The following is a 16,879-nucleotide window of genomic DNA, read 5'->3' as shown; positions in this document are numbered from 1 at the left end:
GCATATACATATATACACATCCAAGTACGCACTTGCGTGCTCATATGTGTAATAAAAACATACATCCGTACATCCACCCACGATCATACCTATATGTACAAAAACATATATACGTCCACATACACATTTTCACACACCTACAGAGGTTACTATTAATTTAGAATAAGTTTATTAATTATAAATTAAATTAATTATAGATTAGTAAGTGCCAAATAAACAAAAATAAATAATTAAATATATAAATATGAATATATATATATATATATATATCCATGTATAGATAAATAGATAAATAAAATGGAATACAAATTAAAGAGGGCATAAAGATAAACCTAATATAGTAAGTATAAGTGGATACGCCGGAATGCACCCACATGCACATACATGTGCATGCACGCCCTCGCACAACCCTCAACAAACCAACCGTAAAAAAGGAAGAAAATCCCACATTATATGCTCATCGAGATAAACAACTTATAGTAATTATAGACTCTTACATATTACATATTGGTATAGTAAAAACTCAAACTACTGTCCTAAGATATGATGCGCATATACATCTTACACCTATAAAAGACTCTGTGGGGTTCCGAATATCATGCATATATCAGAATAACTATATATTTTTGTATATTTTTTCAGTCGGGACAGAAACAATTAATGTAGAACAAATACATGGAGACAAAAAAGTTATAAATTATAAATTGTAAGGACCAATAGTACAGTCCTATATAGATGAATGCTAAAAGGTTACTGGTAGAAGAATTAGATGTTATTTAAATTTAGAGAAAGTGTACGCCAATTTGTGAAGGCAAAAAAATTTCGCTCATTAATGCTGTTAATAATGGATTGGCCGGCTTTGATGATGAAGAAAATTTCATTGATACATAAAGAGCATTTTTTATTTCTACTATTGTATACAGGTGCAGATGTTAGTATTTCCCAATCTAGTTTAAAATCTATGTTCTTTCTCTTGAGTTCCCAGATATACGTACTTAACCCCGTAGAGTTCATCCTATTTTTATTTTTAAAAGTATATCTATGAGAGTTTAGCCGTTGTTTTATACTATTTTTAGTGGCACCAATGCACACCCTGCTATTATATTGTGTATTTACAGTGCATTGGTAAACCACCTCTCTCCTCAGGCATTTATTACCAAACACACATCGATTCTTGCTTCTGCAATTGCAGCCATTAACAGATTGAGGAGATTTAACCGAAATCTCCGTAGCCCTATTTCTGTTGATATTATTGCACTTATTTTCACTACTACCCATATTTATCTTTCTATCATTATAGAAGCAATCCAATTTCTTGTTGTTGAAGGAGGAGATGATGGTGGCTAGATTATTCGTGATACTATATCCTATTCTAATAGTTCTATTGTTAATTATTTGGCTAAATTTATTCTTACCCTTAGTAAATAGTCTATATATTACTTTATGTATAGTTCTGACTATATCGGTTTTAATCTGCATTGCATATGGTATTATTAGCCATAGAGTATCGTCATCACTATGTGGATTACTCCTCAAGTTGTTATTCTTGGGAAAAACTCTATTATTCTTCCAACCCATATGCTTTCTACCCTTAGTATTGTCAATATAATGCCTAGAATTCCCCTTTAGATTGGTTTTATTAGTGACTTTATTGTTATTCTTATTCCTATTATTATTATTGTTTAGATGAACTCCATTATTACCATAAATATTATCAATGTTACTATGCCTATTGTTAATATCCCTACTCCTAATAGTTCCACCTGTGTTCGAAGGATTATTATTGGGTATATACCAAATTTTATTTTTGTAGCCTGCCTTCAGCAATGCCGTTAGTAAGGTTGCAATTGACATCTAAATAATTGGCAGAGTAGTTTTCATTTTCAATAACTACGGATAAGCCAAAACTTTAAAAAAATTTATGTAGTTGTTTTTTTCAGTAATTCTAGCCTCCTATTAGAAGTGTTTCTGACTAGAAATAAAGCATCGTCCCTATATAGTCCGCCCTTTAATTCAGGGAATTCCCTATTAAGGTTATCAAGTAGATACATCCCCACTAGATCCGTCACTTCCGCTGAATCCGGCGAGCCCATGGTGATGTCAAATAAATTGCGTGTCTTTTCTAGTCCGTAGTTTGTTATCAAACTCTATTAATGTTTTTCTAGCTGTTAAGATAACCTTTATCTCCCCCATACTTAAGTTGGTATGTTTCTTAGCAAAAATTAAAGCCTTATTTAGTATAATAGGGTTAATGGAGGAGTAGTAATTTTGTATATCAAATTGGATGAATTTATTGCTACTGCTATTACTAACCTGAATTGTAGAGAACCAATCCAATGGGTGTTTTTCCATAGGCTGAGTTTAATCTTGTTACGTATAGTTGGTAAGTATTTGTCTAGAATAAGTTCACTCAATTTACCTAAGTCTGACTTTGTAGGGCAAATCAGTCTGACCTGAGTGTTACCAAGAAAGTTTTCCTTATGGTCTTTAAGTGTAATTCTCGGTCTCATGGGGGTATAAGGTTCGGTTTTATCTTTCAGATAATAATCAAACATTATATCTCTTATCTCTAAGTTTAGTTCCCTAAGTGTATTGAAAGGTACAGTTTTATACTTCTTTGTAATTTCTTTATGCAATAGTTCATGGTATGTGAGGATGTCAATATTATAAATGTTTCTAGTTTTATCAGAATGGGTTAAAATACCATCCTTACCCTTAAGAGTTCTTATTAGTTCCTTTAACCTCCACTGGTGCGGGTTATTCCTCAATGGGTGGTTTTTAAATTTTATATTCTTGATGGTGTCCCATAATTCCTGTTCAAAGTTATCCAGGTGTTTATTTGGTGGTGGAGATTTCCTAGATTTAAATGTGTTGCCAGTTAGTTTGATTATTTCTTCATAGGTATTTCCTGTACCATTGCGGGTGGCCTCGTTCCTACATTCTTGGTTTATTTTGCTATCACTGTTTTCGTGGTGGAAAATCTTCCATCTTATCCTGTGAATGAACTCATTAATTCTATAAATTAGCTCTTTGGTGTAGTGGTCCTTAGTAGGGATAGGTACATCCTTCATTGATGAATTGATTAATATTTTCTCCATTTTACCAGCAGTAATGATCTTTCAGGAATAAATGTACTATACTTGGGTGTATTCGCATACACTGTCAGTACTTAGAGTAATGAGTGGATGCTTCAAGTATACAAGCATTAGCAATTCATATTCCTCAGAAAGTTAACTATAGTTACAAATTGAGATAGGGGTTGTAAATGCAACCCTCTATGGGATAACATATATCCAATATACTGCTAATCTCCGAAGAGGCCTTGTGATATTTTTGTTAATGTCTCATTTATATCTATATATTGACCAACCATAAAGGGCTAACATTGGTAAAATGAGACATACTTATCGACAAGGCCGAAACAGCTGTAAGATGTAATTTATACTTATATTTATATTTACTTATATTTATATTCTCTTTTATATATATTCTACTTATTATACAACATTACTCTTTTATGTACACTTTTTTATGTACATTCCTCTATGTACACTGATTTGTTCTGATTTTTATATTTAACCCTACAGTCTCTTATGTGGTGGTTTAATAAAGCATGTGATTGAGTATTATCTGGTAATTGATATTTGATTTAGATGTATTTCTCCATTTTCTTATCTTGTATATATATATATATATGTGTGTGTGTGTGTGGTGTGTGTGGTGTGTGTTGTGTGTGTGTGTGTAAATATAATATGTGACAATTATTCGGTAGCCATGATAAAATTCCGAGTTTCGGATGTTGGGGCGGAAACTCACACCGCCATCTCTTCATTTATCGGGTCATCGAAAAATATGCTATGAAAATGACCGTTAAACAAAGGGAAATTACTGTGTGATTGACCGTTATTAAGACAAAAGAGCTATTTGAATGACGGCTAAGTGAGTGGAGGGAGTAAAGGTAAGGGAGTAAAAATGCTTATAGTATTCGCGTAAGTGCGCATATCCACACCTACACATGCGTGCCCGCACACCCACGTACATAAGTATATAGTCATCCGCCCTCTTGAAACACACTTGAGGGTGGATGAGTATATGCTTATAGGCGCATGTACGTGGGTGTGCAGGCGCGCATGTGTATGTATGGACATGCGCGCTTACGCGAATACTATGAACATTTTTACTCCCTAAACTTTAGGGCTAATGAAAGATGGAAAGGCAGAAGAGTTTTTAAATCCTCTATGTTAGGGCGACTGGCAGCAACTGATAGAGAATGCAAAACAATGTGAGAGTATGCGTCGACAGGAAGTAGTGAGAGAGAGAGAGAGAGAGAGAGAGAGAGAGAAGGAAAAAGAAAAGAAGATGGATGAGGATGAGTTGTAGAGAAAATGTAGAGAAAAGAGTAAAGCAGTGATCACTGTATTAGGAAGAGGAGGAGAAGGAGCCGGAGGTAAAAAGTGTTCATTCAAATTCACAAGCGCTACGGTTCCAAGTCTAAATATATGTTGTTTCGTCTGTTTCCTTGAGTGTGCGGTACCAAGGTGTGCAGAAATGTCTGTTACTGATAGATAGGTAATGGAGTGACCCAATGTCGGAATGGGTGTCATCAGGCTGACCTGGTTTGCGTATTAGATTATTATGTATGTGCGCAATGATCGACGAGGTAACGGCCTACACTAAACTAAAAGGCACCGTAAAGTTTGCAAATGGTTGAGTATGTGATATTAGGTGACGTGCAGGAGAAATTTTAGGTGATATAGCGCCGGTGATGGTTGAAATATTGTTGATGTAAAAACGATGTAGCATCTGCGGTGTGGGCATTGAAAGTGCTTAGCTGGGGGCTATAGAACTTTTAACTGAGAGGTTACAGAGATGTCTGTTTTTATAAAAAATGAGGAGAGTTGCTGCGGGAAAGATCGGGGGTGGTTATGAGATCAGATAGTAGAATTAAGAAGTTTCGGTTGAGTGTACCTTACCTCGCAACGATTTCGACAGCGACAGGTCGGACATCCAGTTCGTCCATCTGTATCAAATCCACTGAGGGGACAGCGAATTCCGCAGTAAGGCCTTGATACATCAAGACACCAGGGGAACAGTGGTTTACCTTTTGCGATAAAGAGATAGATAGATAGATAGATAGATAGAGAGAGAGAGAAAGAAAAGACATTACATTGCTTTAAACAATTTCTCTCTGAAATTTTCACTGATGTATATATATATATATATATATTATATATATATATATATATATATATATATTATATATATATATATATATGTAGGGAGAATTCACGAAAAAAAAAACAAAACAAAAGACGAAGACAGGTGGTGTAGAAAACAAAACAAACAGATGTATTAGTTTCACACTCGGGAATTGATATATATATGTATGCATGTATGTATGTATGTATGTATGTATGTATGTATTTATGTATGTGTATATATATGTTCGTTTATATTTATGTATATATATATATATGTGTGTGTGTGTGTGTGTGTGTGTATAAAACTATCTATGTATCATACTTAATGTAAATATAAATTTACTGCAGTACTCGTCCAATGATAACATCTCTTACGAATGTGCTATGCTTAAAAGCACAATGTATATCGGGGGTAGACGAAAATCGCCCCAGCAGCGGCTAGCGAGAATGCGAGATACAATTCGGCCTTTTTGGGCCTTGTCAATGGCGTGTACTCAGAGCCAACCATATGCTTTGACGAAATTTCCCGCCTCAGATATAAAGGAAAAACAGAGAAAAAAAATTCACTTGTATTGCGAGTAGCAAAATAAAAATCCTTATATACAATAAAAGTAGTATGAAATTAAAATAGTCATCTATGTATCTATCATACTTAATGTAAATACATCGTTAAAAGGCAAGTTTACTGCAAATATTAATCCAGAGATAATATTCCTTATATGCTGTGTTGTGTTTAAAAACACAAAATTGACTCGAATGGACTGTTTAGTTTGTACATACGGCTTACTGCATATTTTATTTACCTGAAAAATTGCATAAAAAAGATAAAAACTAAAAGACATGTTTGCTTCTGTATTGTTTAACATCTTTTCCGACCAATCACGATTATTTGCAACACGTTCTTAATTTTGGCGCCTTTCTAAGTTAAAATGCTGCCCTTCGTCTGAGCCAACTGTTTTTTTTTTTTATAAATACATCATTTACGTATTGGCAGAGCTTACCAGTATTTTCTAGCGAATTCACGTCAGTCAGTGTAACACTTACACAGACAAATGAAGAAGAAGCACTCCGTCGGTTACGACGACGAGGGTTCCGGTTGATCAGAATCAACGGAACAGCCTGCTCGTGAAATTAACGTGTAAGTGGCTGAGCACTCCACAGACACGTGTACCCTTAACGTAGTTCTCGGGGATATTCAGCGTGACACAGAGAGTGACAAGGCCGGCCCCTTTGAAGTACAGGTACAACAGAAGCAGGAAGTAAGAGTGAGAGAAAGTTGTGGTGAAAGAGTACAGCAGGGTTCACCACCATCCCCTGCCGGAGCCTCGTGGAGCTTTTAGGTGTTTTCGCTCAATAAACACTCACAACGCCCGGTCTGGGAATCGAAATGGCGATTCTATGACCGCGACTCCGCTGCCCTAGCCACTGGGCCATTGCGCCTCCACACACAGACAAATACACACTTGCTAATTCATATTATTCTTTCTCAACGTCTACGCGCTTTATTGAAAAGTATATTTCAGTTGTTATGTGCTTAATAATGATTTCAAATTTTGGCACAAGGCCAGCAATTTTAAGGGAGCGGGATAGTCGATTACATACACACAAACTTTATTGACCTCGAAAGGCAAAGTCCAATTCGATGGAATTCGAATTCAAAACGTAAAGAACGTAGGAGTGGCTGTGTGGTATGCAGCTTGCTTACCAATCACATGGTTCCGGGTTCAGTCCAACTGCGTGGCACCTTGGGCAAGTGTCTTCTACTATAGCCTCGGGCCGACCAAAGCCTTGTGAGTGGATTTGGTAGGCGGAAACTGAAAGAAGCCCGTCATATATATATATATATATATATATATATATATATATTATATATATATATACATATATATATGTGTGTGTTTGTGTGTGTGTGTGTGTGTATGTATATGTATGTGTGTGTATATGCTGGTGTGTTTACGTCCCCGTAACTTAGCGGTTCGACAAAAAAGACCGATAGAATAAGTACTAGGCTTACAGAAAATAAGTCCTGAGGTCGATTTGCTCGACTAAAGGCGGTGCTCCAGCATGGCCACAGCCAAATGACTGAAACAAGTAAAAGAGTAAAGGAGTAAAAGAGCCGGGAAAAATGCCGTTAAGAATTTTGATGCACTAACTGTTCTGTCAGCTCGTCACCTTTGGGCATAAATATTCTACTCTGAACTGTCAAGTAATTAGTACACTGAATTTTGTCATATTCAGTTAAGTTTACAGATTGTTAACTTTTACTAGTGTTGTGTGTGTGTATTTGTGTGCGTGTGTGTTTATGTGTCTGTGTATATATGTGTGTGTGTATGAAGTACACTTTTTTCGGTTGTTATAATTGCTTCTATTGACGCTATTTGTCTTCATGCAATGAAAATATTAATAGCAAATTAATTTCAATTCTCGTGAAAGAAACTTTGAAATACATTTAAACACTCTAAGGTATCTTGTTAAAATCTTATGTGATTTGAATAAAATCTTATGTGCTTGATTTTATGACATATATAAGCCGGTCCTTTCTTTTACATTGGCGAGCTCAAATTTTTACTACGATCCCTTAATTAATGAATAATTCCATTTAAAAAGTTCACAAATTTGATAAAAAGAAAAACCCAAACTTGCTATATTTAATTCGGTTTTCGTGCATACGATCGTGAATGTTGGGTAGTGACCGAAAGAGTATGATTGTGAATACAAGGAGCCGAAATAGGGTTTCTTCGAGAGATCTCTGAGGTATCGTTACTCTTTAGAATGGGTAGCTCGGCGATCAGGGAATCTTTCCATGTCGTGTTTCTCTGCATTGACAGATCACAGCTCCGGTACAAGTGACACGTGATTAGAATGTCGCAAGAACGGATCTTAAGACGGATTGATTAAACTTATCTAACCGGCAGGAGGCCTACGGGTAGACCAAGAATTAGACGGGTGGATGATATCCATAGTCTCAGTTCGTTACGCTTAAGAACCCAGCTGAAAAATTGTAATGACGGTTACTTCTGAAAGGACCCTATGCAGGAGGTGCCTGAAGACTCTACCCAACAATCCTTGCAGGAATGGTCGGTGGAGGAGATGGATGGACAACATCCTGATTCTGGATGTTATTTTAAAATAATTAGTACAAATACAGACATAGAAGCACACACACACACACACACACACACACACACGCACACATGTATATAGATATATGCGCATATATATATATGTATATATATACATGTGTATATGTTTGGGTGTGTATATATATATATATATATATGTATGAATATATGTATATGCATATATATATATATATTTGTATGTATGTATGTATATATATATATATATATATGTATACACACACACACACATATACCGTAAATCCTCGAGTATAGTCCGCCCTTGAGTATAATACGCAGAGGATTTTTAGGGCGCTAAACCTTGTGTATAATACGCACCCCTTCCCTAACTTGAGTCAAGGAGGTCTATATAACGTCCTTGGTTTATAAAAAAGGTATATGGTAACGTCCTTTATTATTATTGTATATATAACATAATGCAAAAGTGTAGCTTTTTTGTGCATTTCGTTTGCAGAAATTAAAGAAAAACAGTAATAACAGTAATGACGTTTAATAAATGTTGCATACTGCAAGTCATGCATAATTCTTTTATGACTTCATTACTTTCAGACAATGAAGTCATAAGGTATTTTCGCGCTTGACATCACAAATGCATCTGAATAAAAATTGCTGGACAGCAAATGGAGACTCGGACATTGCTTAGAAAATAATTTTCATTTTTAACCTCGTATATTGTACGCAATAGAAATTTTGACTATTAAATTTTGGGGAAAAAATGCGAATTATACTCGAGGGTTTACGGTATATATATATAAAGTTAAAATTAAAATAACAATAAAAAGTAAAGATTAAGTAGATTACAAAAATAATATAATGTATATAATATACATTATATTATTTTTGTAATTTACTTAATCTTTACTTTTTATTGTTATTTTAATTTTAACTTTTCTATTATATGTAATTTTCTAGATGGTGTAATTTGATTATTCATTTTGAATTGATAAAAGGTGTTTTTTTCTAAAATGTTTTGTGTATATCTATATATATATATGAAAGTCCTAACGATGTATAAAGGAAACAGAAAACGGATAAAAGTTGACATACCACTGCGATAATGAAAGGAAAATACTCCAACATTGGCCAAATAGCAAAAAACTATAAAAATAGTTAAACAACCGCTTTTATTGATCATGTTGAATGGAACTGGAAACTGTAAAAGGAAAATAAAAGGATTAAGAATTTTTATCATAGAATTATGATTTCAGTGTTAAGCCATTTAATTTGCGAGGGGGTTAGTAGATTTTTAATGAAGTGAACGAGCTATCTAATACAGTGCAAAATGTAAATCATGCTTCTCTTTCAGCTATGTTAATTTTCTTTCAGATTTCTCCGACTTCAACATGGTACATCGCATTCACAAAAGTTTTAAGTTCAGCGAGTTGGTGGCAAGCATTATTATAACTTATATGAACATAGGCGTAGGAGTGGCTGTGTGGTAAGTAGCTTGCTTACCAACCTCATGGTTCCAGGTTCAGTCCCACTGCGTGGCACCTTGAGTAAGTGTCTTCTACTATAGCCTCGGGCCGACCAAAGCCTTGTCAATGGATTTGGTAGACGGAAACTGAAAGAAGCCCATCGTATTATATGTACACACACACACACAACACACACATATATATATATATGTGTGTGTGTGTGTGTGTGTTGTGTTTATCCCCCCAACATCGCTTGACAACCGATGCTGGTGTGTTTACGTCTCCGTAACTTAGCGGTCCGGCAAAACAGACCGATAGAATAAGTACTAGGATTACAAAGAATAAGTCCTAGGGTCGATTTGCTCGACTAAAGGCGGTGCTCCAGCATGGCCACAGTCAAATGACTGAAACAAGTAAAAGTAATTTTAACTTTTCTGTTAAATGTAATTTTCTGGATGGTATAATTTAATTATTCATTTTGAATTGATAAAAGGTGTTTTTTTCTAATATTTTATATATATATATATATTATATTGTGTGGAATTTGATTTAGTATTTCTAATTTGAATTATTTTTCCTTGTAAGTTTGGATTTTATTCCCTCAAATAATAATTTTGTATATATATATATATATATATATATATATATATATATATAATATATATATATATATATATATATATATTATATATATATATATATATATATATATATACCGTAAACCCTCGAGTATAATTCGCATTTTTTCCCCAAAATTTAATGGTCAAAATCTCTAGTCCGTACTATATACGAGGTTAAAAATGAAAATTATTTTCTAAGCAATGTCCGAGTCTCCATTTGCTGTCCAGCAATTTTTATTCAGATGCATTTGTAATGTCAAGCGCGAAAATACCTTATGACTTCATTGTCTGAAAGCAATGAAGTCATAAAAAAATTATGCATGACTTGCAGTATGCAACATTTATTAAACGTCATTACTGTTATTACTGTTTTTCTTTAATTTAATGCAAACAAAATGCACAAAAAAGCTACACTTTTGCATTATGTTATACATACAATAATAATAAAGGACGTTACCATATACCTTTTTTATAAACCAAGGACGTTATATAGACCTCCTTGACTCAAGTTAGGGAAGGGGTGCGTATTATACACAAGGTTTAGCCCCCTAAAAATCCTCTGCGTATTATAGTCAAGGGCGGACTATACTCGAGGATTTACGGTATATGTGTGTGTGTGTGTGTGTGTGTGTATACATATATATATATACATACATACATACAGATATATATATGCATATACATATATTCATACATATATATTATATATATATATATACACACACACAAACATATACACATGTATATATATATATATATATATATATATATATGCGCATATATCTATATACATGTGTGTGTGTGTGTGTGTGTGTTTGTGTGTGTGTGCGTGTGTGTGTGTGTGTGCTTCTATGTTTGTATTTGTACTAATTATTTTAAAATAACATCCAGAATCAGGATGTTGTCCATCCATCTCCTCCACCGACCATTCCTGCAAGGATTGTTGGGTAGAGTCTTCAGGCACCTCCTGCATAGGGCCCTTTCAGAAGTAACCGTCATTACAATTCTTCAGCTGGGTTCTTAAGCGTAACGAACTGAGACTATGGATATCATCCACCCGTCTAATTCTTGGTCTACCCGTAGGCCTCCTGCCGGTTAGATAAGTTTAATCAATCCGTCTTAAGATCCGTTCTTGCGACATTCTAATCACGTGTCACTTGTACCGGAGCTGTGATCTGTCAATGCGGAGAAACACGACCTGGAAAGATTCCCTGATCGCCGAGCTACCCATTCTAAAGAGTAACGATACCTCAGAGATCTCTCGAAGGAACCCTATTTCGGCCCCTTGTATTCACAATCATACTCTTTCGGTCACTACCCAACATTCACGATCGTATGCACGAAAACCGAATTAAATATAGCAAGTTTGGGTTTTTCTTTTTATCAAATTTGTGAACTTTTTAAATGGAATTATTCATTAATTAAGGGATCGTAGTAAAAATTTGAGCTCGCCAATGTAAAAGAAAGGACCGGCTTATATATGTCATAAAATCAAGCACATAAGATTTTATTCAAATCACATAAGATTTTAACAAGATACCTTAGAGTGTTTAAATGTATTTCAAAGTTTCTTTCACGAGAATTGAAATTAATTTGCTATTAATATTTTCATTGCATGAAGACAAATAGCGTCAATAGAAGCAATTATAACAACCAAAAAAAGTGTACTTCATACACACACACATATATACACAGACACATAAACACACACACACACACAAAAAAAGAGTAAAAGAGTGTGTGTGTGTGTTGGGTAGTTTTTAAAAGAACTTAGCTTGTATTCGCATCTTGGGTTTTCTCCATGAAAACCTTGATGTCATCAGTGAGGAGCACGGTAAAATATTTCACCAACAAAGCTAACAAGGCCGCTGAGATATTGCCATGATGAGTGAATATGTAACGTCTCTGGTTAAAAACGATGAAAGCAGTCACAAAATAAAACTGCAATCTTCAAAGCACTTTTAATGTTAATTTTAGGACTGTTTCATATTTTTTTTTGTGGAGGCACATGGCCTAGTGGTTAGAGCAGCGGACACGCGGTCGAGGGATCGCGGGTTCGAATCTCAAACCGGGTGATGTGTGTGTTTATGAGCGAAACACCTAAGCTCCACGCAGCTCCGGCAGAAGGTAATGGCGAACTTCTGCTGACTCTTTCGCCACAACTTTCCTCCTGCATCTTGCAGCTTATCTGCGACGGACCGGCGTCCCGTCTAGGTGGGGAACCTATACGCCAAGGAAACCGGGAAACCGGCCCTTACGAGCCAGGCATGGTTCGAGAAGGAACAAACATTTTTAGTTTGTCATTTATTTATTAAATGTAGTCATTTGGAACATTTTCAGCAAATTCAACATGAAATCGATTCATTTTTCTCTCAACATAGGAATGAAAACGAAGCCAGCATCTAGCCCCAGGTGAGAGTTGCATTATAGAATGTCTAACTACAAAGCTAAAATTCTTTCCGAAAATATCGATAGCATGCGGAAGCTAAGATCACGTTTGAACTCAGCACGGAAAAAATATGTAGACAAACAAAAAAATCCAGATGAATAATACCTATGTTATCTATTGTATGAAGTAAAGACAGCCTAAAATATATCAGATTTGCAATATGCAGTGTACTAGTAGATGCAATAGCATTTTATGATAAATATGAGTAGAAATAAATCGAACCAGGTAAGGGAGAAGGAAATGAAAACTGGAATGTACGACTGACAGTCAGTTGGCAGAACAGAAATATAGAAAGAAGTGAAGAAATGTAAGATATTGCAACTACTTTTTAATGTTATATGGAAAAAATGAGTAAATTATAGACGAGAAAGTTAGCTTAGTTCAAAGAGGAAAAAAAAAATATATTGCCATAGAAAATATCAGTTGAAGAAATAATTGTACATATATTATTAACATAGGAGATTTTATTGAGAAATGATGCAAAGAAAACACGAAATAAGATTATATCAAGTTTCACCTCAATATGGAAAAATAAATCGTCAAGTAATTAAGTCTTGGGTGGTCAGTGTCGAGTGATGCAGACACAATTATCGAGGTGGAATCTATGATGTGGTAAACCTCTAACGCTTGCAATATCTTTTTCCTTCTGACTTTTTTTTTAATTAATCAAAGACGGAGGGATAGTGCTCATAAAATTGATATGTCCTGCCATACTAGTTAAATTGATGTAACTGATGCTTAGTTTGAACATCCATAGATCGATGTCTGTAGAGAAACGGGAGCGACGAAGTAATTTTTGTTTCTACGCTATGGTGATGGACAATCTTAAACATTTAAAAACTAATTTTACAAAACAAAGCAATTTGTATGATTATTTTTCAATACTCACCCCTACTAAAGGGAAGGTTGGTTTTTCCCAAAAAGTACTGTTTTGAATAGCATAATATTGGTTTCAAATTCTGGCCCCAAAGTCGATTACATCGACTCCAATGCTTAGCTAGTATTCAATTTATCGACACCCCGAAAAGATGAAAGGCAGTCAACCGCAGCGGAATTTGAATTCAGAACGTAACGACCTGGAAGAAATATCGCTTAGCATTTTGTCCGGCACGCTAACGTTTCTGCTAGCTCGCCGCCTTTGTGACTAGCATCATAGTACAAGATGAAGATTATGAAAATTCTTAAAATAACCTAATCGATCAATTTCATATTGCGACAAATCTGATAGAAATAAAAGCAACGAAAGAAAAAACGTGAGAATTACGTCATAAGGAAGAAAAAAATACAGAATGAATAAAATTTAATATATTATAGAATCACGAAGAAAATAAGAATTCATACCTTTTTTTGATATATCAATTTCCTGCTTATTGTGTATTCTTATATTACATTGAAAAGCAGCAAGCTTTAAGAAACGATCTAGTGTCGTGGTCAGTCAAGTTGGACACGAAGTATTCTCATTAGTCAACAACAAGATACAGTCTGCTTATATAGGGAACATTGTCAACATTGACATTTGGGGAGGTAAAAAATTTGCCTGTTTACTTTGAACACTTCTGTATGCAGACCCCAATATTACCTCACTCCAAACACACATTTCCACTCTAACCTATTCCCTGTAACTCTCACCTTGTATGTTTAAGCCAATTCAATTTAGACCTTCCTTAATGAGGTTACGCCTCGAGACTTGATATTTTCCCAGTCGAAATTAATTAGTCTTAATTTCAAATTCAGCTCATATCTTTGACACAAGCAGTTAACTTTTTCTCCACCTCAGAAATCATATTGCTTTAATTGTGTTTTGTTTCGTTTGTCTGGGTTCCAAAAATAGGAAATGAATTGCTTCTTTTTATTAATCTGTGAATTAAAAATAAATTTCTGCAACATAGGCGCAGGAGTGGCTGTGTGGTGAGTAGCTTGCTAACCAACCACATGGTTCCGGGTTCAGTCCCACTGCGTGGAATCTTGGGCAAGTGTCTTCTGCTATAGCCCCGGGCCGACCAATGCCTTGTGAGTGGATTTGGTAGACGGAAACTGAAAGAAGCCTGTCGTATATATGTATATATATATGTGTGTGTATGTGTGTGTGTGTGTATGTTTGTCCCCCTAGCATTGCTTGACAACCGATGCTGGTGTGTTTACGTCCCCGTCACTTAGCGGTTCGGCAAAAGATACCGATAGTATAAGTACTGGGCTTACAAAGAATAAGTCCCGGGGTCGATTTGCTCGACTAAAGGCGGTGCTCCAGCATGGCCGCAGTCAAATGACTGAAACAAGTAAAAGAGTAAAAGAGATATCTACATATATCTACAAACTCACACGAAACCATACATACCAAACACAGATATAATGCACATACACATTACTATATATTTTATATAAAGCTTGTCGAATGGAAATTGCAACATATTCTGCATCGTCAGAAAATATTGCTCCCTCTAATGATGCCGATCAACACTGATGTTACTAGAGGATATTCAGGTTATTCCTATATTATAGATATCTTTGACCCCTCTTGTTAGATATTTCTACAACAAAGCCCAGTCCTTGCTGCGATGTGCCTCAATGATTCTGAGAACTATGTCTTTGGAGTGCAAGCTCGCTCCTTGCAGGACCTCCTATGTTGGACAGGTCAAAGAAAAGGGGACAGATGAAAATGGATTACTTCTTCCCAGAGGTAAAAATGGGTTTGCGAGGGGCCAAACTCTCTACTTTCAAAAATAAAAAATAAAAATATAAAAAATAAAAATAACAGAAGCATTGATGGCAATCCAAAACCAAAGGCTGAGAGGTGGTCTTCTCTCAGGGAAACAAATGACGTGTCAGAATCTAATTAAGAACCATATGGGAGGCATAAAAGAAAGCGACCCCAAAAAACCTGGAGGTGGGATACTGAGGTAGTTCTGAAAAAGTAAGGATCCAGTGGGAGAGAAGAAGACAGCCATGAGTCGAGAACAGCGGAGAAAAGTCGTCGATTGCCTATGCTCATAAGGAGCAAAGGGGTTGAGAGAGAGAGAGAGAGAGAGAGAGAGAGAGAACGGTATCATAGATGGAAGCAAGGTTTTTTTTCTAAGGTGATCTTGATTCGATTTGTCACATAGCATCATCATATCCTACTCGCAGATGCTTTTCGATCCTTATTTTTTTATCACCCACAAGGGGCTAAACACAGAGGGGACAAACAAGGACAGACAAACGGATTTAGTCGATTACATCGACCCCAGTGAGTAACTGGTACTTAATTTATCGACCCCAAAAGGATGAAATGCAAAGTCGACCTCGGCGGAATTTGAACTCGGAACGCAACTGCAGACGAATAACGATTCTGCCAGCTCTCCGCCTTCAGATGGTATTGGATCCTACTGTGCTAACTATTAAATCACTGCACCGTTTTGATGTAGCCACAGCCTGTGAGTGCGCACGGAAAATCGATGTAATATCCGGAGGAAATGGTGACGAATATGAGTCGTAGTATCGGCCAAAGTCATCAAACATTCAAATGTTTTTCATAATGTTATGGAAGTTTAAGTAAACCACTGTGTAGTTGTTATATGAAACATGCACAGGAAAAAAATCATACAAGCGTGCATATGCAAATACACGCTCACTCATTATTTCTCACTCATTATATAGGTGACTAACTGCACCTGCTGTTAGTCAGGACTGCTTGTCAGATACAGCTAACGCCTACCTCTCGGGACTGTCCCATTTAAAACAATTTTAAAAAATTTTAGCGATGGCCAGCATATCAAAAAATGCCTTTAAAGGTAAAATTTATACATAATTTACAAGATAAGGGCAGAAGAAAAATTCTAATGACAGATACGCCGAAACAAAAAATTGTCGATAACCATTAAATTTATGCGTCTCGAAACAAACCAATAGAAATCTCTAAAAAATTCGTTATTACCGTATTGGTCCAATTTCGGGGTTAATTCACAAGAAATTTTCCCCTCTTCAGCGGCACATACGCGAGATATAAATGAAATACTTATTCATACCCATGGAAGAAGCAAGCACCAAGTCCCGAGCAGACTTAAGTACCTCAAAT

At 35.6% G+C, this 16,879-nt stretch overlaps 1 protein-coding gene across 3 annotated transcripts in view; it reads right to left on the bottom strand.

Annotated features, from left to right (window-relative positions):
• Window positions 1-14,463, bottom strand: part of LOC115210230 (BPTI/Kunitz domain-containing protein 4-like) — a 34,803-nt gene extending 20,340 nt beyond the window's left edge. The window contains exons 1-3 of one of the 3 annotated variants that reach the window (XR_004998617.1): window positions 14,170-14,463; window positions 9,389-9,494; window positions 4,974-5,101 (exon numbers count right to left, since the gene is read on the bottom strand). Coding sequence is in view for 2 of the 3 variants with exons in the window: in XM_036501746.1 (XP_036357639.1) it covers window positions 4,974-5,101; window positions 9,389-9,476 (216 nt within the window). In the remaining variant the exon portion in view is untranslated. Of the gene's footprint in view, window positions 1-4,973; window positions 5,102-9,388; window positions 9,495-13,717; window positions 13,869-14,169 lie in introns of those variants that run through there. The other 2 variants (XM_036501746.1, XM_036501747.1) reach the window with 2 other exon arrangements.
• Between the last annotated feature and the right edge of the window lie 2,416 nt (window positions 14,464-16,879).

The sequence above is a fragment of the Octopus sinensis genome, linkage group LG4 (genome assembly GCF_006345805.1).
Source record: "Octopus sinensis linkage group LG4, ASM634580v1, whole genome shotgun sequence".
Classification (NCBI taxonomy): Eukaryota; Metazoa; Mollusca; class Cephalopoda; order Octopoda; family Octopodidae; genus Octopus; species Octopus sinensis.
This window is presented reverse-complemented; position numbering and strand designations above follow the sequence as displayed.